General features: G+C 36.6%; 2 protein-coding genes across 6 annotated transcripts in view; one reads left to right on the forward strand and one right to left on the reverse strand.

The window, feature by feature from the left end:
* Positions 1-1,411: 1,411 nt before the first annotated feature.
* On the reverse strand, positions 1,412-13,673 carry THNSL1 (threonine synthase like 1). Of its 5 annotated transcripts, none has more exons than XM_023735024.1 (3): positions 13,566-13,673; positions 6,757-6,828; positions 1,412-5,435 (listed from the first exon to the last, which is right to left on the reverse strand). In XM_023735024.1, exon 3 carries the CDS (start codon positions 5,392-5,394, stop codon positions 3,163-3,165), a length of 2,232 nt encoding a protein of 743 aa, XP_023590792.1. In that variant the 5' UTR covers positions 5,395-5,435; positions 6,757-6,828; positions 13,566-13,673; the 3' UTR covers positions 1,412-3,162. The 5 variants fall into 5 exon arrangements, with proteins under 5 accessions (XP_023590792.1, XP_023590790.1, XP_023590791.1 ...); XM_023735022.1 differs by having other exon boundaries at positions 6,738-6,828; positions 13,566-13,667; XM_023735023.1 differs by lacking the exon at positions 13,566-13,673 and adding an exon at positions 7,145-7,183 and having other exon boundaries at positions 6,738-6,828.
* A 217-nt stretch (positions 13,674-13,890) lies between these two features.
* Positions 13,891-27,306, forward strand: part of ENKUR (enkurin, TRPC channel interacting protein) — a 40,138-nt gene continuing 26,722 nt past the window's right edge. The window contains exons 1-2 of the mRNA XM_004380529.2: positions 13,891-14,538; positions 25,183-25,328. Of these exons, the coding sequence (XP_004380586.1) occupies positions 14,462-14,538; positions 25,183-25,328 (223 nt within the window). The 5' untranslated portion in view covers positions 13,891-14,461. The remainder of the gene's footprint in view (positions 14,539-25,182; positions 25,329-27,306) is intronic.

The following is a 27,306-nucleotide window of genomic DNA, read 5'->3' on the forward strand; positions in this document are numbered from 1 at the left end:
AAGAAAGGTTCCATTAGAGGGGGGAGAAGTTCAAGAAATAGGAGAGGATAACTCACGTAGCAAGTTATCTGAGTACAATGAAAGGAACAGGACCCAAGGCACACCTGAAGAGACTAGCCTTTGAAAGGAGGTAACCTACCCAATTCAATCAAAGGGAAGAGAAAAGGATAGAAACCAGTGCAGTAGATTTATACATCCGTGAGTGAAAGCTGAGATAGGTCATATTTGATAGCTTGTTCCTCTTCAACGAGGCAAGGTCATTAGCTCAGAGTGAAGGGCCAGGGTTGGTTTTGATAAAAAGTGAAGACAACATGAAACTGTTTTGGACAGAGAGAAAGAACTGTCCACAGATAAGTGCAAGTGGACTCTTGGGCACTTCACCTTACCTGTTTCCTGCCTCTTTGCCTAGAATCTATTTCCCCTTTATACCCAGAAAATCTGCCCATCCTTCAAGACTCCTGTTAGGTTCTACCTCCTCTGTGAAACATTTTCCGACTATTCCACGGTAATCTTTTCCTTCTACATCTTACAGCAGTTGACTGTATCCCTCATTTTCACTTAATCACACACTATCTTACAATAACTCTGAGTCATACATGATTTAATTTTCATGTGTTCTTTCCTTAACTATAGTTCTCAACGACAGAAATCATGTCTTTGTTCTTTTTTTTAATACTGCCCCTCCCACTTTTAGAAAAACAGTGCATTCTAATGCATACAGTGAACATTTAGATATATTCTCTAAATATATCATCTATTGAAACAAATATCCTTGAAGTAAATGATGCAATAACAAAGACATACATGGATAAGTACAGAACTTTGAATCTGCCATTGTTTTCTTATAACTACTTCTGGTTTTCAATTTTTGGTTTTAGAACCTACTTTTTAGAAACCAAGTCACACATCTGTTAACACATAATTGGTTAATTTTTTTATTTAAACAAATCTCTCCTGCCCATTAAGCTATCAAAAAAATTTCATCATTACAACCAGTGGTGTCACTGGGGGATATGGGGGGGGGTGCAGACCGCAGCAGGTGACACTATCAGAGGGGGTAACACCAAAACAACTGTCTATAAAATTTTTGTGCAGTGTTTCAGCAGAAATTTATTTTTTATAAAATATATCCCTGTAGTCTTAATAAAAACCTTCTTCGTAAGCCTGGCTTACATGTATCAATATACCTGCAAGGCTAAAACTCTTATTTTTGAACATTCTAATGCGCTCTGGAGTCCTAGTGGTCCAGTAATTAAGAGCTCAGCTGCTAACCAAAATAGCAGCAGTTGGAATCTACCAGCCGCTTCTTGGAAACCCCACGGGGCAGTTCTACTCTGTCCTACAGGGTCGCTCTGCGTCGGAATTGACTCAACAGCAATGGGTTTAATGTGCTCTGGTCAGAGCTGTCATTATTAACCAATTACAACAACGTTTCAAATCACGTGGTTTTGTCTACACCAGCTACAAGCACGTGCTGTTGTTTTTGTTGCTGCCGATGTTTTTATAGTCACTGGCTCTGTCAAATTTTCCGGTATTTTAGCTACAATACTGTGGTAATTGGTATTTGTGAACCTGTATCAATAACTTTTTTGACAATGAAGTAATGATTAAGGGAAAAGAAGGAGTGATACACGGGAATTACGATTTATGAGTAACATTAGTACAAAAAACATTACTAAAGATCCTGTATAGTCTGTTATGGGAGAAGGTCCATGTGGAGGGGGAGTTGTGACACCATGACTGACCACACTAGGTGACACCAACCCCAGTGACACCACTGATTACAATTTTTAATATATTTCTTGAAGTAGGCAGTTCTCCCAGAAAATGAAGCAGAATGTTAGCAGCAAAGACAAACTATGTTAGGAATGCCATCTTGTGGTTGAGAGTAGCCCATTACATTTATAGTTCCTTTCAATGACAATCTTTAATTCAGAAATAAAACATTCAGTAAATTCTCACAGGTAAATCATGATTAAAGTGTATGACTACTACAAAGGAGTAAAAATGAAATATATACATCTGTTGTTGTGTGTGACTTTAGCTGTCAAAAAGACAATGTTCATTGATAAGACAGACAAGAGACAACTTATATGGGAATGGACTCCAAATAATATAAGAAAACTGTTGTCTGTAACTACAAATATACTTCTATTAAGACTATTCAAATACTTTTAATTTTGGAAAATCTTCCTCTTGGAATATTTTGTATCCAATACGAAATAGTTCTATTGATTATTAAAAACCCGTTGCCATCGAGTCAATTCCAAACAATTTCAAAGAAAGTGAAAGCTAGAAATTATAACCAGCTTGAAAACTGGTAACAATTTTTCATTTTATAAATACAACCCTATAGGGTATAGCAATCCTATAGGATGGAGCAGAACTGCTCCCCAGGGTTTCCAAGGCAGAAATATATACGGAAGCAGACTGCCATAACTTTGTCCTGTAGAGCAGCTGATGGGTTCGAATCACTGACCTTTCGGTTAGCAGCCGATCACTTAATCACTGTGTCACCAGGGCTCCTATTGATTATTACATCCTGGATTTAAATTATGTCTTGGTTTTCAGACCTCTTCACTCTAATTATAAATACCCAAAGAGGAGTTAAGGATAGAGCATTGGTCTAATTTGGACCGTAGGATACACATAGTTAACTGAAGTCCAAAATGGAGCTTGAGGAGGGTTATAAACACTAGCTCTAATCTTAAATAGATGACCTTCCTCCATACAAGTTAGCCATTCTGAGTGGTAAATTAACTTTCTAGTCAACAGAGAACTAATATATAGTTACAGGTACAGTACTTAACAACTGTGCTTAAATATTTTATTTTCCAAATCATTAACAGATACTAGACATTTGGTCTACCTAAAGGCAAGGGTGAGGGAGAGGAAACTGATATATCCCTCATAATGGCAAAGCAAAGCACAACAGCACAAGGGCCCATGCACTACGCTACATCTTGTCACTTCTAGATTAAGATTCCAAGCAGCATGTGCAGGTACATGTTCAGTCCTAGAGATTAGGCTACTGAAATTCAAATTGATAAAAGATATATATATAAAATGACATATATATTTACTTAACAAAATGTTATTGTACTCCAACTTTTGAGGTTTATAATACATGCTTATCATCAGAAAAAAAAAGTCAGAAAACTTTCACATGAACTGCTTTTGTATTAGTCGTTCCACATGACTCTTCAGGACATTCACATCAGCTGAACAGACCTGACACTCCATCTTCTCTTGCTGTTTTGTTCTCTCTAATAAAGCCCCATGTGGTGGAGGTAATGCATTATATGAACTCAGTAAATAAAGTTGGCTTGATGAAGTTTGGTTGATTTCTTTAATCTTTAAAGCCTGCATGATAGCAGGTGAAAACTTTGAATAATGAGCTGTAGATGAGACAATCACTGGGCAAGTTTTATCTTGCATTCTATCTGCAACCACTTTTGCAACGGCAGTGTGTGGGTCCAAGATATATCCTGAAGCATTATAGGTGGAGTTAATAGCTGCTAGGCAGTCTTCCTCAGAGCACCAGTCGGCTACAAAATCCTGCTGAAGTTTCTCAACTAGAATCTTTTCTATCTGGAAGTGACACTGATCTTCTAATTGATTAAATAACTTTGTCATTAACTGTCCATCTTTATTAGCCATCAAGTGTAAATGTCGTTCCAGGTTTGAAGATTTGAGAATATCTATCGCCGGTGAAAAGGTCTGCACTAATTTTCTTTCCCTTAGATCATAATGTCCTGTTTTTATAAAATCAGTCAAAACATGGTTCTGATTAGAAGCACAAATAAATTTTCGAATAGGGATTCCCATCAGTTTGGCATACACTGCTGCTAATATGTTACCAAAGTTTCCTGTGGGAATACAGACATCTACTGGACTTCCAAAAGAAATAAATCCTTGGCTAACAAGATCAAGATATGCGGAAGCATGATAAATTACCTGGGGAAGTAGTCGGCCCCAGTTAATAGAATTAGCTGAACTTAAGACTGTTCCATATTCAACAGTGAGAAAGCCAGTAAAATCAGAATCATTAAAAATTCTTTTTACGGCTGTCTGACAAAAATCAAAATCTGACTTGACACCCACTGCCCATCCATTTTCTTTCTGACTGCCAATTATTTGTGCCTTTTGAAAATCACTTACTCCATTCTCAGGAAAAAATGTGACCACAGCTATTCTTTTCTTGTCATTGCTATTAAGATGACTAAAACCATTTAAGACTGCACTCCCTGTGTCTCCTGAAGTAGCTACAAGTATCATATAATTGCAATTTGGTAGAATACAGTGTGCAAAGAGATGAGGCATAAGCTGTAAAGATAAATCTTTAAACGATCCTGTTGGTCCATGAAACAACTCCAGGATGAACTGGTTGCCTGAAAGGTGCCTGACAGGGGCAATTCTGGAACAGGCAAAGTTTTTCCCATAAGCAGTTTCAATCATTTCTCCTAATCTGGCAGCGGGTATGTCAGCAGGATGTATACACTTTTCCAACAGTATTTGTGCTCTTTCTATGTAGGTTGCTCCTACTAGGCCTTTCCACTCCCCAGAGCTTAATTTTGGGAACTCCTTCTCAGGAACAAAGAGTCCACCGTCAGAAGCCAACCCTTCAATCACAGCTTCACTAAAGAATTTTGTTGAATTCTTCTGTTTACAGTTTTTAGGCCAAATGTGTCTTGTTGAAATGAATGTTTCTGAATCCACATTTTGGTATCTTTTTACTGCATTAAGCACTTTGTCAGCTACCTCCTCTGGAGAAGCTCCACTTTCACAAAACACACGAGCATCATACCACTTTTTATAATACTGTCTTCTAAATGCAAGTAAGTCTTTCATAGGTGTTCCAAAATTCTGACCTACAATTCTATTTATCTTCATTGATTTCAGACGATTAATTATATCAATCAGAGGTACATCCAAGTATACAATTATTCCGTTTTTCTTCAGATGCCACATGCTGGCATCATGCATTGGATTGGACCCAGTAAGGGAAATCACACTTCCAGATGCAGAGAAGTTTAACACAGCTTTTCCTTCCTCTTCTAAAAATTGCTCATTACCAACTTCCTGTAATTTTTCAGACACACTCATATTCCAGGTTTTTTCAAGGATATCATTATCCACATCTATGACACAACAACCTAGCTTCTGACCTATTATTCGGCCTATTGTTGTTTTCCCAGCACCAGGAGGTCCCATCAGGACAATATTTTTGTCTCCAACAAGAGTGTGGGTTGAGTGCCATGATTTCCTTAATTCTGCAAGTGCAAATGTTCTTGAAAGAATGAGCTGTACATATTTATTCGTTTTAACATGGATACTAGAAAAACATCTCTGTGTTATTTGTTTCAGATGCTGACATCGGTTGAAGTAGAGCATTGTCTTTTCACTTTTCTGCCCAAGCCCACCTGGCTTTAGTCCTTTACAAAACATAAAAACAAAAAAGACATTTGGTTACTAATTTCAATAGACTATTAAAATCCTGACAGGATTGAATATAACCATGCCCACAGTACATAAACTGTTTTAAAATCTTCCAAATTTGTAGGACATTTAAAAAAAGGTATTCCAACCCAAATTCCCATATATTGCATACTATCCCTTTAATATCTTTTCAAATCTCAGGACATTCATTGAAAACATCAAACCTTAGAAACTGATAACTATAAATAGAAATTTTTCATAAAATGCTGTATCACTGCTGCTTTTTAAAAAATATACTAAATCAAATTAGTATTTCTTTTCCTTTTATGAAATATTGTAATGAAAATTGGTTTATAACACATAAAAATAAGGATTATTTGGAGTTGTAGTACTATTTACTTATAATCTATAAAAGCTGAACAATATTTTTTATATTTATTTTGAACATGTGAAAGACTCATGTTACTCATAAATTTCTTAGTTATAGAATTCACAATAGGAAACTAAAGTAAAATAACATATTTACTTATGTTTAAATGATTTTTCAAGCAATGGGGCAAAGATATGACATTTTCTTTCTATATCTTTTATACACATGCTGTTAAGAGTCATTCTTACATATTTTTCATATGGAAGGCCTTAAAAAGAGCCAAAGTAAAAGGTATAAAATTATACCAAACAGTTAAGAAAAACTGATAAATCAGCAATAAGGTCAATGGCTACATATCATTAACCTCATCTGCACGGGACTATTGCTTTTGTTTCTGATCTTCTAAACATCACAAATGAAGGGACTTAACTCCAGACAGACTGCAGAGCGCTAGCCAAAAAACTCAGGAATGTTTCCAATGATGAGAGGAAAAATTTACTCTGGCATCCAAGGAAGCTCTATAATTCCCTGTACTGTTCATGTACCTGTCTTTGGAAATATACACCACCAAAACAAAAACATATGCCAGACAAGCCAAAATTTTAGCTATATGTAAGTGCAAATTAGTAAGAGCTGCAATGTTCATTTTAACTGACAGAAGTAGCTTTAGAGACATGTTGTAGGGCTTGTCAAATGTCCTATGGTAGAACCAGTATGCAACCAAGCTATAGTAGATGTCAGATAGTATATTTAATATGTTCTGAAAACTTTCAGTCATTTTCTACTATAATTATTCTGCTGGTCTGTATTTAAACCATTTTAATCTAACTGAATTTAATTTACAAGTAAAATTAGAACTGTCAAGAGAAGGTATTCATTTCCTTATTTGGCTTTTCGGGGTGTATGTGCTGTGCTTAATCCCACTGACTTGTAAACATATGACACACAGGAACCAATCTTGGATGAAGAGTTGGTAGTTTGTTGATTCTGAGGCAGCTGATCTTGGTAAAAAGGGGAGTCTGTAATGGAAAAAACTTAAAGTTAATCATAACTGCATTAAAAAAAAAAAAAAAAAACCATTGCCATCGAGTCGATGAAGACTCATAGTGTCCCTGTATGCATTGCTATGAGTCATAACTGCAGAGTATCATAAAACTTCACACAGACTAGTCAGTTATTCAAAAATCCACCTGAAATTTTAAGAGAACAGAAAAATAATGAATCGACCCTTTTCATGTTTCCTTGAATCTACTGTTAAAAGACCAAGACTGTTTTTTTTAAAACATGTATAAGTTTTATACATATTAAAGCAGAGAATACCAGAAAGATGTTTACCTGTGTTTTACTGGGGAATTCCAGAACACTTAATTGCGCTCATGAATAAACTGTACTTCAACCAAGAGGCAGTCATTCGAACAGAAGAACAAGGGGATACTGTGTGGTTTAAAGTTAGGAAAGGTATGTGTCAGGGCTGCATTCTTTCACCATACTTAACCAATCTGAATGCTGGGCAAATAATCCGAGAAACTGGACTACATGAAACGAGCATTAGGATTAGAAGAAGACTTATTAACAACCTGCAATATGCAGATGACACAACCTTGCTTGGTGAAAGTGAAGAGGACTTGAAGCACTTATTGATGAAGATCAAAGACTACAGCCTTCCGTGTGGATTACACCTCAACATAAGAAAACAAAAATCCTTACAACTGGACCAATAAGCAACATCATGATAAAAGGAGAAAAGACTGAAGTTGTCAAGGATTTCATTTTACTTGAATCCACAATCAACACGCGTGGAAGCAGCAGTCAAGAAATCAAACGACGCATTGTATTGGGCAAATGTGCTGCAAAAAATCTCTTTAAAGTCTTAGAAAGCAAAGATGTCACTTTAAGGATTAAGGTGAGCCTGACCCAAGCCATGGTGTTTTCAATTGCCTGATATGCATGTGAAAGCTGGACAATGAATAAGGAAGACTAAAGAAGAATTGATGCCTTTGAATTGTGGTGCTGACAAAGAATACTGAATATACCATGGACTGCCAGAAGAACAAACAAATCTGTCTCCAGAGAAGTACAACCGGAATGCTCCTTAGAAATGAGAATGGCAAGACTCTGTCTCACATACTTTGGACAATATTATCAGGACGGACTAGTCCTTGGAGAAGGACATCATGCCTGGTAAAGTAGAGGGTCAGCGCAAAAAAGAAAGACCCTCAAGGAGATGGACTGACACAGTTGTTGCAAAAATGGGATCAAGCATAACAACCATTGTGAGGCTGGCTCAGGACCGAGCAGTATTTCGTTCTGTTGTACATACAGTCCCTATGAGTCGGAACTGACACGACAGTACCTATCAACAACATTAGTCTTACAGAATTTTACTAAATAGTACTGAAAGAATTTCTGTCGTCAAGCAGTATGAAAGACAATATAACCTAATAATAACAAATATAAATTCTTTCACAATGGCACCTGAAATTATAATATTTTAACTGTATGTTTAATAATCAGAGGAAATAAAGCAGTATAGTAAGACTATGAAATGAGTATCTGAATTATTCATTTAGGTTGTCTCATCTATCTGAATCACTATATGATTCGTATGTGATAATATCTATTATAAAAAGTCCAAATGAAGCATCTGCCACACAAAGGTACCTCTGAGATATTTAAATAAGTCATTCAAAGTACTTATCACAGTAGCTGCACACATAAAAATATTAATACACGTTAACATTAATCACTGTCACTCAATGACAATGGAGTACGAAAATACATAATTGAAACAGAATATCTAGGCATGAGGCTAGGCATATTCTGGTATAGTTTGGTTTGCTTATAAACTTTCAGAGAAAAGAGCGGTTTTCACCCCTGAATCAAGAACCATTTAGCTATACATAGTTGAATCCTTTCCCTGGAGTAAACCAAGGACCAGAGAGAATTGCACAACTGAACCATATCACTAATTTCTTTTACTGAACTGTATTCTGGTACTGCACTTTAGCACTAGCTGCTTTGAGGCAACTGCATAAAACAGCCTGATCAAACTTCTGTTCAGGAGACTTTTGCTTATAACATTAAAGAGTATTTACTTTTTGAGTTCCCAATGCATAAATTTCTTTCAGATTTCTGTATCAGTAATAATTGTACATTTCCTGAGTAACTGGTTTGTTTTTATGGACACTAAATCTTTTAAATGACCTTGTCTTCCACTTACTGTTGGTTGCTAAAATGCTTAACATCAACTCCATTAAAAATAGAAGACTACAAGGCAAATATTATGTGTTAACTTCACCTTATCAAATCTTACTTCTCCTTTGTCTTTATTTCTCTATGCCCTTTCATTTTTAAATTTTATCTTATTTGCCTTTTACAAAAAACTTTGGAGTAAGCAAAATATACATGACTTAAAAGTAGAAAATGATGACGATTCAATTTATTCTGTCTCGGTATTGATTTATCCACAAAACTCTTCTAAAACTAGCAGAAGGCAATTTCTAAGTGTCAAAACATAACAAATATTGTAATTTTTAAAGAAAAATAAAGATGAATTCTATTTTTAGCTACATATTAAATTTCATTTTGTAAAGTTTAGCCATAAACTAATTTTAAGGCCTTAACATCAGTTCTAAGCAAACCGAAAGACAAGGAAAGATAGAATAATACCCAGAGCATATAGCTTTTATCAGTAATTTGAGTTTTTACTTAAAATACATAGTTTTTATTTAATTCAAAGCCATTGTATTAGATTTTTTCATTTATTAATGTTTCAATAAGTTTGTCAGTATAGTGGTCATAAGTGGGTAATTTTTCTTTAAAGGACAAAAATACTTGAAATGAAATGGAAGTCACATAAGAGTCAGAAAACAAAAGCAGTACTTAAAGAACAAATCCCTTGGCCATAAAAGTACTCACGTTACACTATGTTATTAGTGTTCTCAAATTATGTTGTAGAGAAAGTTCTACACAAAAATTTTTAGTTATACCTTCTAAATTTCAGCAACTTATTTACAGTGATGATGTTTTCCTAAGTTTACCACTGGATGGAAATCAACTGAAATCATACTCTACCTAACGTCCATTTTTACTTCAAAACTGTCCAAAAGAATTTTTCAATTCCATTATAAAATTAGTTTTCAAATCTTCTGGGGAATCCTGAAAACCCTATTTAGCCAAAATTATTTAGCATTTGACACCAATTTAAAATATCTGTGTCAGTATACTCTTTCAAAATAAAACACATAGCACTTCAAATATTATTTCATTACGAGCACTGGCTATGGCTCAATGAACTTATTAAAAAACCTATGCCATGATTATGCTTGTCATCCTATATTAATACAATCTCTTTAAATGTCTCAGAAGAGTGACTGACTAAATCTAGGCTGTTATCTTATGAAGAAAGATATTCTGAGACTTTTTTTTTAATTGCTGCATTTTTTACAGTAACAAATCTTTTTCCAATAAGTAATAAGAAAAAATGTAAGTATAACAGACAAACTAATCAAGGGGAGGTGAAGTTCTGCTGCTTCTGACTACTGACCTAACATCCTCTCAACCAGCCCTTCAGTTTGCTCCTACTTCCCAGGAAATATAGATATGGAAAAGGTGGAAGGACCATACACTCTAGTGGGAGTGCCACGCGGTAATCACAGGGATCTTACAACCAAAAGCATAATTTTACAAGTTCACCACTTATCTTTGCCTTTATCTTAGTATCAAAGCTAACTAATCCTTTTCTGTTGTTGGTCTTATGTTATTAGATACTCTCTCATGGTCTCGAGGATTTAATTCAAGTAACATTTTGAGTACCAATCCCAATTCTCTAACTTTGACAAAATCTTGTAAAGAAACCATCTTTAGCAAGAATTTATTTTCCATTCAACTGTATTATTTATACTCCTATCTATATCCATTTTATTTGCATAATTAAAATAATTTTAACAAAAAAACCTAAACTGCCTATGTACAACACAAGAGTACCATTTATACCAGGGGTCTGTGCAAACTACAGCCCAAGGGCCAAATCCAGTCCACCACCCTTTTTTGTAAATAAGCTTTCCTCGAAACACAACAATGCACTCATTTGTTTGTTCATTCATTTATGTATCATCTATGGCTGCTTTTGCACTACAATGGCTGAGTTAAATAGCAACAGAGACCCTCTGGCCGGCAAAGCCTAAAATATTATCTAGCCCTTTACAGAGTTTGTTGATCCTTGATTAGATACCAATACTAATTACTTGTGCACATGACGTTGGGCACAGCCAAGAAAACCCTATGGAACAGTTCTACTCTGTAACACATGGGGTCACCATGAGTAAAAATCCATGGCAACTTTTTTATCTAAGGAAAAGAAGTTCCTTTACAAATGATTTAACAATGTCATCATGACTATGTAAACTAAACATACTAAAAAGTGAGATACTAAGTACATTCTTTTTAGTATTTTAAAAGCACAGTAAACATACTGACATCAGTGAAATTACTGTATTTCAGTAATGTCAGAAAGTCAAAATTAGCTAAGGCCAGTGGTGCTTCGGAACCGAAGAAATCATGCCTTCCCTTCCAGAGCACTTTCAGAACTCATTAAACATAAATATTCCCAAAGTGTTCCTTTTAATTAAAAAATGTATAAGCTTTGGCCAATGACTATCCACTTGACTAACGGTGTTACCTTATGAGTCTTTACTTCCAATCTCAGCATGTATGAACAGTTCCCCAAAGAACTTTTCTCTATACATGCTAAGCAAAAAACATAAAACACTCAATGGGGAAATGAAAAGGGGCAAAGTGGTATATATTTATAAAATGTTTTGGAAGATACTCAATTTGATGTGAAGAAAACAGGAACCTCATCAATAGGTCATTCATCTAAAATGTTTGTTAAAATACTGGGGAAGCCAGCACAACTTGTCCAAAACAAGGTCATGGAAGCTCCATAGACACATCCTAACTCCCTGAGGGACCAAATTACTGGGCTGAGGGCTCTGGGTACCATGATCTCAGGCAATATCTAGCTCGATTGGCATAACATAGTTCATAAAGAAAATGTTCTACATTCTACTTTGGTGAGTAGTGTCTCAGGTCTTAGGAGCTTGTAAGCGGCCATCTAAGATACTCCACTGGTCCCACCCCGTCTAGAGCAAGGGAGAATGAAGAAAACCAAAGACACAAGGGAAAGATTAGTTCAAAGGACTAATGGACCACAACTACCACAGCCTCCACCAGACTAAGTCCAGCACAACTAGATGGTGCCCGGCTACCACCATTGACTGCTCTGACACAGAGCACAACAGAAGGTCCCAGGCAGAGCTAGAGAAAAATGGAGAACAAAATTTCTAACTCATAAAAAAAAGACCAGACTTATTGGTCTGACAGAGACTGGAGAAACCCTGAGAGTATGGCCCCCCAACATCCTTTTGACTCAGTTTTGAAGACACTCCTGAGCTTCACCCTTTAGTCAAAGATTAAACAGGCCCACAAAACAAAACGAAACTAAATGGGCACAACACCCCAGTGGCAAGGACGAGAAGGCAGGAGGGGACACGAAAGCTGGTAAGGGGGAACTCAAAGTCGAGAAGGGGAGAGTGCTGACACATCGTGGAGTTGGCAACAAATGTCACAAAACAATATGTGTACTGTTTAATGAGAAACCAGTTAGCTCTGTAAACCTTCATCTAAAGTATAATAATAAAAAAATATAAAAAATAGTCTGTTGAATGCCCGAATAAAAATAAAAATTTGATCAGCTGGATAAGAAAAAAATCAAATTTATTTTTACCTAAAAAAGAAGAAAAGAAAAACTAAACCTGTTGCCACGGAGTCGATTCTGACTCATTGTGATCCTCTAGGACAGAGTAGAACTGCCTTATAGGGTTTCTAAGGAGTGGCTGATGGATACAAACTGCTAACCAAGCTCTTAACCACTGTGCCACCAGGACTCCTATTTTTACCTAACCAAAACACCAGCGACCATGATAAAGACTTAGACATTCAGCAAAGCCTTTTAAACAGGACCAAAGTTCACCAAGCCATCATAATGCTTTAATCCCTCCACGAAGTAGAGAGAACAAGATGGGTGTTTCCTCTCCTCTTTTCGTAGCTTCACTCCCTTTGGGCAGAGTGGCCTCTGGAAGCTTGGTTCAGCACCATCAATCCTCCCTCTCAAATCATTATTACCAAAATGTCTTTTAGGGTCTCAGTTTCTGTCAGCAGTCGCATTCGCGTAAACAGATTCATGGGGAATCAAATGCTCAAAACGGAATAGAACTGCTACTCAGAAAGACAATTTTCAAAAAGGGACACGAAAAATTGGACACAAGTTCAAGGCCCATATTTAAAAAGGCTCCCTGCTCTAATTTAGGCTGCTCATTAAAAAACGTAAAATCCACAAGTCTTTGGAGACCAAAAGGGAAACGGGGCGAAAAGCAGGTTCTGGTGAGCGCGGGAAAAAGCGGGGCGGCTAAGGGGCGGACCAGGCGCCAGAGCCAGCAGCAGGGGGACACGAGGGCGCGACAGGTGGATGAAAAGAACGGCGGGACGTGGGCGCGCACTCACACAGGTGGCGGGGCAGGTCTGGCCTGGAGGATTTCGGAGGTGCCTGGGACAGAAGCAGCAGGAAAAATGAGCGCAGACATAGAATCGAGATTACACTGAGAAGCGGTAAGGGGAAGAAACGAAGGGGGAAAGGCATGCGATGGGTACAGGCTGGTTTCTACAGCTGTCCTTTTTTTCTCCTCAAATGACTCACCAAGAAAATCACACTGAGAAGACGGGGGAAAAGAAAGGAAATGGGAATGAGGGTCCAGGACCCGCAAAATCCGCCTGAGGAGACGGAGACCCCCGACTCTGGTGATCGCCCCGGCTAGACCACAGCTTCTGCCGCACGCCGCGCCTCGCTAGGCCCTCCCCGCCCCCTCGCAGCCGACTCTGCGCCTGCGCCAGTGCCGGCTTCGGCGTCCGCGCGCCACACCCACACACCCCAGCAGCCTCGCACGTCACTTTCCTCTCGCGCTCCATCCGCTCTCCACCCACCCCAACACGCCAAGCGCGTCTGGTTCTTCCTGTCTCTCCTGCTGTCGAAGTTGGCGGTGCATTTCCGTGGGTTCAGCGCTCGCTCCCGCCCCCGCCGGTTTTCGGGTCTGCGCACAAGAGCCTTTATTATGCTACGCCTGCGCCCTGGCTGCGCTTTCCGACTCTCTCCAGTAAAAAATTTTTTTCTTTCCAAATATAGAGACAGAAAAGAGTAAAATTACTAAGTGGACGCCATTCTCCACCCTGCTACCCCCAAAGGCACATATGAACAGTAGTTTCCGTGTTGAACTTCTCGGGTAGAAAAAGGCGCTTCAGAAAGAGGGAAGAAAGGAAACCTAGCCTTTCACTTCCCCGGCGCCTAGTAACGGTTTCCACGGCAACCGCATTGTCAACAACGCTAAGAAACTCCAAGGGGAATAGAAAGGGTATTTTCTTCACAAGAGAGGACAGTTAAGAGGGGGCCAAAGGGGAATTGTGTGAAAGAGAGAAGCCCTGGTTTCTTAAGAAGGCGAGGGAGTAGTAAATGAAAGGGAAGGAGTGAAGGAAGGGACGGAGATACTAGTATAGTGAAAAAAAAAAAGTTGCTAGTTTTTAAGGGATCATTTGGTGGCCATGGATCCAACGTGCTCTTCTGAGAGCATTTATAACCTCATACCCAGCGGCGCAAAGGAGCCTCTCCAGCCTCCTAGGTATGTGGGTAAGCAAAGATTATGGCTTGAAACAATAAATAGGAATAATTATTCGATTTCAGGATTAAGTAAGCATAGATGTCATATGGCTTTTAAAAAGAAATAAAATACACGGTTGTCTTTACGTTTGCTTAGGGTGACAACTTCTTAGAGAAGCAATAGCAAAATCTAATGTATTGAGCATTTGACAATTAACAGGGCGGTTGGGCTCTAAGAGATGACCGTTTTATTACGTAAAACTTAGCCTCCTGTTAATACGATATATAATTGTTTTGTGATTTAAGTGTTCGTGCAGGATGTGGCATATAACATATTGGAAATTTCATGTTGGTGTTGAAAAGAGAAAATCACAATTTTATCACCCTCTGTTGGATACTGGATATTTAGTTTTAGGAGTTCAGTGTTGTATTTCTAACTGCACTTACTACTCCAACTCTAAGGGGATAGTACTTATTTTTTTTTTCCTAAGATTATTTTCAAATGTAAATTCCCATTTGTTTCTGAGCTTTAATCATTTGATTGGTAACACAAAGTAGGTGGACTAGATAATGGTTAAGGTCTCTTTCAGATTTAATAGTTGGATGGAAGGAAGAGTAAATGGATTGATAGAAACACAAATATGTGTAATTGAGTTAAAAGGTTTACCTAAGTGGTAACCAAACTCAAACCAGTTGCAGTGGAGTTGATTGTGACTCATGATGATCCCGTGTGTGTCAGAGTAGAACTGTGCTCTACAGGGTTTTCAATAGCTGATTTTTCAGAAGTAGATCACCAGGGCTTTGTACTGCGATGCCTCTGGATGAACTTGAACCTCCAACCTTTCGGTTAGTGGCTGAGTGCTTAACCATTTGTGCCACCCAGAGACTTTTTTGTGCAGGTGCTGTTGTTATTTTGTGCCACAGCAAGTCAATTCTGACTCCTAGCAACCCTATATGTCAAAGTAGAACCGCATAGGGTTTCCCAAGCTGTAATCTTTACAGGAGCAGATCGCCAGGTCTTTTCTCCTACAGAGCTGCTGGTGGGTTCAAACCACCGACCTTTTGGTTAACAGGCTAGCAATTAACCATTGTGCCACCAGGACTCCTTTTACATAGTTGCTACCTGTTGCTTCAACAGGTATGATTCGGGCTCATAAATTCTGCAAATCTCAAAAAAGATAAGCACAAAGTAAGCACTCCAGTTACTCTCCTGTGTAGAGGCTTCTTAGAACCTTTTCGTATCTGTGGGGATAAAAGAAGCTAAGTAATGGAGAAAATCTTGTTCCTCCTAGGACTTGAAATGTTTGCTGCCTTTTATGTTTCTCCTTTCCTTATACAAGTCAAAACACATTGGAAAAGCACTGTGCTAAAATAATAATAAACAGGTTCTACAACTAATTGGTTTTGATGTCTTGAACAAATTTTCATTTGTTTCTGAGCCTCAGTCTTCTGATCTATAAATCAAGCTAAATGCACTAGTTAATTTCTACGGTTTCTTTCAGATCTAATAGTCAATTATTTTTACTAATGGTTACTTAGGGTACATAATAACACCTTCAACAAGTAGGCAACTCCTTCAATTTTAAGCCTAAGTGAATATCTGATTCTAAGCAGTGCAGTACCTATACTGTATTTCTATTAGCTTCACAATTTCTAATAGAGATTGGAGAGAGGAAGTACGGTAAGCTCTGATACAGTTGGAGGGTTTATGAATATTCAGATTAACCGAATACTCCTCTCTGTGATCATCTGGTAAATTGTATTTTCTATAGAGTATAGCATATGAATATTCAGATATTTTATTAGTTATTCTGTTCATTGGTGAATTACAAAGCTTTACTGCATCTAGGTGATTTTTTTTTCAAAAAATATAACAGGAACAATCTTTATTCATTTGACAAGCATTACCTGAGCTCCTATTGTGTGTATAACATTTCCCTAGTATATCAGTTCTTAGGGATTGTTGGGCAGCACAAACTCCTTGGTTTTACTGTGAAGGGAAAAGGACTTGCAGTCAAAGAGGTAGAAGACATCCCAATGTGGTGCCAAAAGAACCCTTTTTGTTAGAGTGAAGTCAACCCACAATGTCATCAACAACCACTAAAAGCTTTTAATTTGACAATATGGGATACGTGCAAATCATTAATTTATAAAACATTTAACCAATTCTTTCTCAACACACCAACATGAACTCATCCTGACCCAATCTCCTTACTAATAATAAGAATTAAACATAACAAAAAATAAATGTATTAAGCTGCAAAGAAGCCTATTTTCATTACTGAATTATAAACCCAGCTCCAGGAAATCTCACAGCAGCTTTCTTTTGCAGTACTGGCAGGATGATTTTCCAGCTTCCACAAAGAGGTGGATTCCTTGGGGGAAATCAACAACTGATTCCACTGTGATCTCACACTTCAGAGGTTATGTAGTCTACTTGGGGAATTGAAAATATAAACATTAAAATGTCGATTAACAACAAAGCAATATGTTGTTGAAAACCCTAATGAGAGATGCAGGCACTAGATGCTAAGAGAACCTAGAAGATGGTATATGTGATTGAATGTATGGTATATGTGACTGATGGTATATGTGACTGAAGTGAAGGGACTGGCACTTTCTAACAGTTAATTTATGAGCTGGGACTTAAGATCTGAAAGGGTTAAAGTCTATGGGAAATCATGATTCAATATTCACAATTTGAGTTACTCATGATGCATTACGTGGTTTCCAATATCTTCACCAAATTCATCACCCTTCTATGGATGGCTCCAATTACTTAATATCACCAATTATTCTCTTTCCCATTTGATTAAGGCAATATTCCAGTATGGTTTGAACAGTCCATGGAACCATTACGTCTTTCCTTGATACACGATACTTTTATTTATGCAGCCTACATTCCCATTAGCATTTTGACAGTCATGTCCCACTGTTGGCTCACATTGACATTCCCACATAAATTATGACTAAATTTGGCTCATCCATCCTATAATTTTGTAGCTGATTCTTTTCAATCTGAGTTCGTCATTAATCTATGGAGATAGTTTTGAATTATGAATATTTCACACATTCTGTTAACCTGCTTTGTGTCATTTACAAATCTGATAAGTATGCCTTTTATATCTCCATCTGTCATTGAACAGGGCGAACACTTTGTACTTCAGTAGGCTACTAGAATACTTCTCTATAGACATCAATTGTTTTGTGAGTGTTCAGTCAACCACCCAAATGGATCCATCATTCGTACCATCATCCAGTTCATATTTCTCTATCTTTTCAGGCTTTGCTACCATCAATATGCATATTATTATATTAATATATTTCCCTGATCTATGAGTCTAATAATCTTATTTTTAAAAAATGATGTTCATTGCCATGACGTGAAACTCCAAATGGGTTAATGCAAACATTGCTTCTCTACATTGCTTCTCTATGAACCTACTGAAATTCTCTCTATAACTCTTTCAGGAAAGAGCATCAGGCTCACCAGTGTAGAATTTCAGAAAGAATACTTTTTGCAAATGGAAATATTTAATGCCCTAAGCACCCTTTCCGTTTTTCATTTGGATTAATATAATTTCATTTTTGGAACTTCCCGTTCTTCTTGGACTACCTCCCATTTATTCAATTTCCATACTGTTATACCTGTATTTTCTGAAATCTTTGTAACATCTCCTGTTTAAAGTCTGATTGTGTATCTGATTTAGCTAAGCAATCCCTTCCTTGGCTATTATGAACGCTTAAGATGACATGATCACTTTCTCCTGAGGTTCTTGTCTCATCTACTTTGCTGAACAGTTACAGCCAAGATTTCAACTGGGGAAAGTAGTAGCCTTTTTAAATTAACTTATATTTAAAGAAAGTCAAGAATATTCCAAAGTGTTTGTTTTTTGCATAATGAAATTTTATGCTAAAATTTCAATTGTTGCAATATATGATCTCAGAGAGTTTTAGAATTAGTGTTAGAAACTGTTATTCATATTTTTCATCTGGCTAGGCAATCTGTGCAGCCTTCCACAGTTATAACACTTATCTTCAACTCTCATGTCATTTTTGCCTAAGTGATCTTCTCTTGCTTATATCTTCTTGATTTTTATGTATATATACATACGAATTTTGACCTAGACCTCAGAGACCTCACTGTTCATATGGACGATTTGAAAATCACCAAGAAAAGCAAGCAACAACAGATGTCCTGTAATAAAATCACATGAAAAATGTAAATGAATTGAAGGCCTGGGAAACTGGGTCATGGAAGGGAAAATTGAAGAAGGCACTTTTCCCCTTCAGACATGTGGACAAGAGGGGAAGGACATCCACAAACAAGACTTTTGTAAGCAGGGAAAATTTCAGCTTCCATGTGCATTTACTTGTTTAATATTTGTTCATTATGTGTTATTGCCTCTCATGTAGATTTCTATAACATTGTGTTAAAAAGTATTAGCAAACCCCTCTGTCATTTCATATATTCCTAAAAGTGTTAAGAGAAGAAAATGTACCAGCAATATTCCATAAAATTAGTTGCCAGGGAAATTTGTGGAAAGGTGCGAACTTTTGTGAATGTTAGACTTTTTTGGAAGCTTATTCAACTACAGAACAAGGTTCAATATCCTAAACATAGTGTACAATATATTGTATTATAAAAATCTGTTTTTTACAGGTCATGAAGTATGTCATCCCGTGTCTGTCTCATAATAATCGTTTACATACCATGACTCAGATTTTTAGACGATAAGACTGTGTCTGCTAGGACACAGGTAAAATCAAGTAAAGTAAAGGGCTAAACAGTTTTTAAATTTAATCACAATGGATATCCAATAATAATACAAGAATGCTACTACAACGACGACAAAGATTACTACTAATATGTTCAGTGTATTAGTGTTTACAGTGTACCAGGTACTTTTCTGTTTTTTTACAATTTTTATTTTATTTCATTCTCACAATGACCCTATGAAGGGGGTAGTCTTATCCCAGTTTTACAGATGAAACTCAGGCCCAGAAAGTTGAGGCAGCTAGGCAGGGAAATAACTTTTAACTAGTTAGTACACTGCCTTTTAGCCTGAGTAAATAATGCAAAACAAACCTAATGAGCACTTTTTGCTTCAATGTATAATTTTTTAGTCATCAGATTATTTATCATGGATCAGATATTACTAGTATTTGTTTTTACACTATCTTTTTATAATTCAATAAGATGTTTAATTAAGATACCAAAACAAATTGAAAATAATCATAGAAAAATAAGGTGATGCCACAAATGAGGTTATACACGAAATGTATGTTTAAATTCCTATGTTTGCTATATGTCTGATACAGATTTGACTCAGAGCTAACTGTAAAGTAGCCAAACCACAAAGGAAGAAAGATTCTTCACATGATCCTTTAAAGATCACTCACACTCAAAGTCACATTGTCCATAACATAAGAGCAAAGCAGTAGTCAAGGAGAAGCACAAGTATTCTTGGTATGGAACCAGAAAATCATTTCCTCCATGGCTCATGGAAAGTGGAGACAATGTGTGTAATGTAATGAATAAAGATTTTTAGCAGCACTCTTACAATAAATACACCAAGATTCATAGATATTGCATTATAGACCAATGGCCTAATGCCAAAACATAACTTAGTAAATGCAGTTTTGGAGGCATCAAAACATAACAATGAATGCAGTTTTGGAGGCTCTGGGTATACAGCTGATTGTTTACTTTAATTCAAGGATAAATTTTTCCAATATCTAGACCAGCACTTTCCAGTAGAAATATAATGCAGCCACATACGTAATTTAAAACTTTTCTAGCAGTAACTTAGAAAACGTAGAAATAAAACAGGTAAAATTAATTTTAGTAATATATTTTATTTAACCAGCATATCCCAAATATTATAACTTCAGCATATGGTACTAGCCACATTTCAATTACTCAATATCCACATGTGGCTGGTAGCTACTGTATTGCACAGCATAGATTTAGATGAATACACATACCCTTTTGACAATCCATTGTATTTATTATTTCTCTCAACAGCTCGTGAATAGGTACTGAGCAGCGTTAAGATTGAAATTATACTCAATAACACATACTTGTGTTGTCAGTTAAGTGCAGAATATGGCTTTAACAACCACCTAAGCTAGGAGTAAAATTGGCATCCATTTTTAATCATTGATTATGTGACGTAGTCATGAGATTGAACTGAAGATTCTCACTTCTCTGCTTGTAGGTGGGCTTAAAGGGGTATCTGTGTGCATGTCAAGATTCTCCTCAAACAGTAATTTGGTGTCTTTCTGACACAGTCCTGGCCTCAAAATTCCATGCACTAAAGAAACGCTACATAATTTTGGCCTGAAACAAGCAAACAAAAAAGTTGTTAACCAGATGCCCATCTCACCCACTAAGGGTAAAAAAAAAAAAAAAATTCAATCAAGCATTCATAAACTGGCCCAGTGTCATTGCTTTGCATACCCTTTAAGATACTGTTTTGAAAATGTATATCTAGGAACTTAGTAATGTAACTTATATATGGTGGTTATTGAAAATTAAGTAAAATTTACAGTATGCTTATTGAAGATGACAATTATACTTTTAAAACTATTGATCTCTATCCTACACCTAATAGTAAGTAGAAAGTAGGGTGAGTTGTCTAATAATATCATCTTCTGGATCTTTATAATAAAACCACACTATTCAGAAAATAAAGTGCAGTTATTGAAAAGAGAGTAAACTTTACATGTGCTAACAAAGGAAGATGTCACATTATATTAAGTTTTAAAAATTAAGTTCCAATTCATAGATAAATAGAGGCATATAAAGCAAAATTTATTCTGGAAAGTTGATTGAGGAGATGGAGGGAACCAAGATTTTTATTAATTTATTTTTGTAACTAATTTGGAAAAATAAAGAATTATCATTTATATAGAATAGAATGTTTATCTTCCTGTTTTCTATAACATATGGGTAAACATTCAGCTCACCAAAAAAAAAAAAAAAAAGATGTATTGAATCATAAGATTGCAAATTAAAAAAGAGGTGGGACTATACATACCCGTGTTTAACCGCAATGGAAATTATTAATCAAGAGACTATAGCTACCAACCCAAACTTCCTTGGGAATTTTAATGCACAAGTTTGGCTTGAATGTTACTTCCTAAAGATATTTAATGAGCTCATTCAGTTTGAACAATAATTGATTCCCATTGAGTTCCAAGATTGAGGAAAGGGCACTAAAAGCAAAAAACAACGTTTCTTCAAACAAATTTATCCACCTAAGAAAGAAGAGAATACAAGTTGTTAAAAATAGTATAGCTGAACTTCTTCCAACCAATGACGGTTACTCTCTCTCCTCAAGCAACTAAAACACCAGGACAAAAAAATGAAACAATGGTTTTCAAACACTGGACAATAGGCAGCAAAGGGCAGTCATCCTAAGGAAAGGTAAATGATGTGAGCCCTACAACTGCCCAAGTATACGCCCTGAAGAGAATTTCCATGCCAAGGCCAAGAGAAGGAGAATCCAAACAAAACCCAGCAGTCTCCCTGGGTTAAGGAGATAGAGTTCAGAGTTTGGGGAGGCCAAAGCCACTCCACGGTGCAGAGTACAGGAGAAGAGAGAACTGCATAGATACAGAACTCTGGAGATCTTCAGAATTCCCCTCAAGTCTTTGGTTGAGTAATGATCAGCTGATCTGTGTGAGGAAACTACCAAGGCCAGGGAGATAATTGCCAGAAAGCAGCAGAGTCAGGTATAGTTTTTGTTCCCACCAGCCAATGTGGAAATGTCTCCTAACATACAAGACATCGAGTAGCGCGCTCAGAAACATATTGCTTCACTAGTGGGCCCAAATTAGAACTAGACTGTTCTCGACATGCCCTAAAACTTAAAAAGCAAGCCTTGAAATGATTATACTGTTTCCAACTATCACAACTGCATTCCAGAATAAAGCTAAAGAAATATTTAAAGGGGAAAAAATAGAAAACAGAAGAAAATTCAGCAACCAACAATGCAAAATTCACAATGTTTGAAATCCAATAAAAAATTACCAGGTATTCAAAGAAGCAAGAAAATACAATACATAACCAAGAGAAAATCCAGTCAATACAAACAAACTCAGAAATAATATCAGTGGGAGAATTACTAGACAAGAATATTAAAAACAGCTGTTTTAAATATTTTCTATGTGTTCAAAAAGGCAAAGGAAACATGAGCAGTAAGATACAGAGAAAAGTGGAAGAGAAAAAAATATACCCAAATCTAACTTCTAGACATAAAAAATAGCTTGTCTAAAATGAAAAAAAGTATACTGGGTGGGATTAACAGAAGCTAAGACACTGAAGAAGAAAATATAGGTGAATTTAAAGACAGCAATAGAACAAAACACATAGAGGAAAAAGACTGAAAAGGAAAACGGAGAATTAGTTAGCTGTGAGACAATATCAAACAGCCTAACAAAAGTGTAATTAGAATCCCAGAAGGAGAGGAGAGAGAAGAGGAAACAGAAATAACAACCAAAAATGTGTCAAATTTGATGAAATCTCTAAATCCAGGAATACAATGAACCCAAAGCAGAAAAACAATATTAAAACCATACAAAGGGACATTGTAATGAAATTTCTTAAAACCAATAATAAAGAAAAAATTCTTAAAATCAGCCAGAGAAAAAGGAAACATTACAAACAGAGGAAGAAAGAAGAACATTAAATTTGTATTCAGAAACAATGCAAAGCAAAAGTTAAAGAGAGTCCTTTATGCAGAAGAAAAATAGTACCAGTGGGAAATTTGGATTTATACAACACATTGAAGAGCATTGGAAATGGTAAATATATGGGTAAATATTAAATAATTTTTTCTTTTCAAATCTCTTTAAAATATAATTGACTATTTAAAGGGAAATTAAAAACAATGAATTACGGGTTTTATAACACATGTATAAGTAAAACATTGCAACGCTAGGACAAAGGTGTAGGGAGGTAGATGGGAGTATTTTGTAAGTTTCTTATACCATATGTGAAAACCAAACCAAACCTGTTGCTGTTGAGTCGATTCCAACTCATAGCAATGCTATAGGACAGAGTAGAACTGCCCCATAGGGTTTCCAAGGAGCAGCTGGTGGATTCAAACTGCCAACCTCTTGGTTAACAGTCAAGCTCTTAAGCACTGTGCCACCAGGGCTCCTACCATATGTGAAGGGGTATAATATTACTTGAAGGTACACTTTGATAAATTAAACATGTACTGTAAACCCTAGAGCTTCCATAAAAACAAAACAACACAAGAAAGGCAAGGCAAGACAAAAAGAGGAAAGATGAACAATGGAATAAGTAGAAAACAATGGCAAAAGGGCAAATTTAAACACAAGAGTAAAAAAAGTCAAGTTAAATGCAAACAGTCTAAACACACCAAATAAAAGAGATTGAGATTGTTAGATTGGTTAAACATTTTATACTGTCTATAAGATAACCCTTTTAAAATAAATACACAGATAAGCAAAAAGTCTAAGTTTGGAAAAATATATACTGTGGAACCATGTAAAGGAATGCTGAAGTGACTATATTAATGTCAGAGTAGATTTTAGAGTACAGAATATTAAAAGTGTTAACAGTGTTATTGTATAATGATGAAGGGGTCAGTTTTTCAAGACGTAAGAATCCTAAATTGTATTCACCTACAAACAGAACTTCAAAATGTCTGAAGCGGAAACCAATAGAACTAAAAGAAGAAATAATCAAGTCCACAATTATAGTCAAATTTCAATGTCTCTCTTTCAATAATTAATGGAACAAGTAGACAGAAAATCAGTAAAGACATAGAACACTTGAAAAACACTATCAACAAATTGGACCTGTCATTTATAGAACACTCCAGCCAACAATACAGAATACATTTTCTTTTCAAGTGTATACAGAACATTTACCAAGATAGACTAAGCTTTGTGCCAAACAACAAGCAACAAAATTTAAGAGGATTGAAATCATACAAAGTCTATTCTCTAACCACTATGGAAATAAATTAGAAATCAATTACAAAGATAATCTGGAATCCTCAAGTATTTGGAAACAAAACAATATGTGTCTAAACACACTTCTAAGCCAAGGAAGATATAAGGGAATTAAAAAGGTATTTTGAGCTGAATTAAAAGCATGGCATATCAAAATTTGTGAGAAACAGCTAAAGCAGTGCTTAGAGAGAATTTTTTAGCTTTAAACACGTATATCAGAAAAGTATAAAAGTTTAAAATCAAATACCTAAGCTTGCACCTTAAGAAACAAAAAAGAAAAGCAAATTAAACCCAAAGTTAGGAGAAGAAATAGTAAACATCAGAGCAGAAATCAATGAAATGAAAAACATACAGAGAAAAACAATGAAAATGTGGTTCTTTAAGAAGATCAATACAATTAATAAACTCCTAGCCAGACTGATCAGCAAAAAAAGAGAGGACGCAAATTACCAATATCAATAATGAGAAAGGTGACATCACTACTGATCCTACAAAATTTCAAAGAATAATAAGAAAATACCATTTTTACCCTGGTAACTCTTTCTCAGGGCAGAGCTTCCATCTAGCTTGCCTGAGCTGATGGACAGGACTCAGGTAATTATATACTTTGTTAAACTCAAATAATTTGTGCTAGAAGTTATTGCTACACCTTTTTTTTTTTTTTTAATTTTAGGTACACATCAATTTTTAAGACAACTGTGAGAGAAGACATTGAAAAAACTAAAACTGCAATGAAAACTATGGGACCAGCAAAAGTTGAAGTACCTTCTCCGAAGGATTTCCTAAAGAAACACTCAAAGGAAAAAACTCTACCACCCAGTAAGTTTTATCATTCTTTATTTTTAATAGTAATGTTAACAAGTAATTTAACTAAAAGTATATTGTTATTAAATGTGTGCAGGTGATACCTGCTTTGCCTCATATTAAGCAGAATTTGATTTAAAATCAGGAAAGGTGTGCATCAGGGTTGTGTCCACACTTATTCATTCTGTATGCTGAACAAATAATCTGAGAAGCTGGACTATATGAAGGAGAATGCAGCATCAAGATTGGGGGAAGACTCATTCACAACCTGCAATATGCAGGTGACACAGCCTTGCTTGCTGAAAGTGAAGAGGACTTGAAGCACTTACTGATGAAGATCAAAGACCACAGCCTTCAGTATGGATTACACCTCAACATAAAGAAAACAAAAATCCTCACAATTGAGCCGGTAAGCAACATCGTGATAAATGGAGAAAATATTGAAGTTGTCAAAGGATTTCATTTTTCTTGGATCCACGATCAACATCCATGAAAGCAGCAAGTGACGCATTGCTTTGGGCAAATCTGCTGCAAAAGATCTCTTTAAAGTGTTAAAAAGCAAAGACGTCACTTTGAGGTCTAAGATGCGCTTGACCATGTTTTCAATCACTTTATATGCATACGAAAGCTGGACAATGAATAAGGAAGACTGAAGAATTGACGCCTTTGAATTGTGGTATTGGCAAAGAATATTGAATATACCATGGACTGCCAAAAGAATGAACATATCAGTCTTGGAAGAAGTACAGCCAGAATGCTGCTTAGAAACAAGGATGACAAGACTTCATTTCATGTACTTTGAACATGTTATCAGGAGAGACCAGCCCCTGGAGAGGGACATCTTGCTTGGTAAAGTAGAGGGTCAACAAAAAAGAGGAAGTTCCTCAACAAGATGGATTGCCACAGTGGCTTCAACAATGGGCTCAAGCATAATAACAATTGTGAGGATAACACAGGACCGGGCAGTGTTTTGTTCTGTTGTACATGGAGTCACTATGAGTCAGAACCAACTCAACATCATATAACAACAACAACAACTTTGGACATGTTATCAGGAGGGACCAATCCCTGTGGAAGGACATCATGCTTGGTTGTGTTGGTTAAGATTGTGAGTGAACTTGGCTAGGCCATGATTCTCAGTCATTTGGCAGTTATGGTGTAGTTTGATAACTATGTATGGTGTAATCATCTCAATAATGAGATCTGATACAATATAATCACCTCCATGGTGAGATCTGTTATGAGCAGCCAATTAGTTGAAAGGGACTTTCTTTGGAAGTGTGGACTGCATCCAATGTAGGTGGACTTTCTGGCAAAGCTGGTTGGGTTTTGCTTGCTCTGGATCTTGCAACTGGCTCCTGTTCATTTGACCTCCAGTTCTTTGGACTTGAGCTAGCAGCTTACCTGACAATGTTGGGACTCATCAGCCTCTGCAGTCTGTGAGCCACAGGCCTGCTGTCTGACCTGACAATCTTGGATTCACCAGCCCCTGCAGCTGTATGAGTCAGGAGAAGCCTCTAGCCCGACCCACTGGCTTGGGACTTTACAGCCTCTACAACCGTGTGAGCCATTTCCTTGATATAAATCTCTTTATATATTTATATGCTTCACTGATTTTGCTTCTCTAGAGAACCCAGCCTAAGACCCTTGGTAAAGTAGAGGGTCAGCGGGAAAGACGAGGACTCTCAATGAGATGGATTGACAGAGTGGCTACACCAATGGGCTCAAGCATAGCAACAATTGTGGGGATGGCACAGGACGAGGCAGTTTTTCATTCTGTTGTATATAGAGTTGCTATGAGTCGGAACTGACTCCATGGTACCTAACAACAACGGGAAAAAGTTGTTTTTTTTTTTTTTTTATTGTACTTTAGGTGAAGGTTTACAGAACAAATAGTTTCTCATTGAACAGTCAGCATACATATTGTTTTATGACATTGGTTAACAACCCCACGACATGTCAGCCCTCTCCCTTCTAGGCATTTTTTTTTTTT

This window comes from Trichechus manatus, unplaced genomic scaffold, assembly GCF_000243295.1.
Source record: "Trichechus manatus latirostris isolate Lorelei unplaced genomic scaffold, TriManLat1.0 scaffold00075, whole genome shotgun sequence".
Lineage (NCBI taxonomy): Eukaryota > Metazoa > Chordata > Mammalia > Sirenia > Trichechidae > Trichechus > Trichechus manatus.

Bases quoted from the DNA above. Each gene is read 5' to 3' on its own strand.
- THNSL1 (XM_004380528.3), bottom strand. From the start codon at position 6,858: ATGATTAACTTTAAGTTTTTTCCATTACAGACTCCCCTTTTTACCAAG. The intron at 5,436-6,737 runs GTCAGTGGGATT...TGTTTTGTAAAG, and splicing joins TGTGTGTCATATGTTTACAA to GACTAAAGCCAGGTGGGCTT.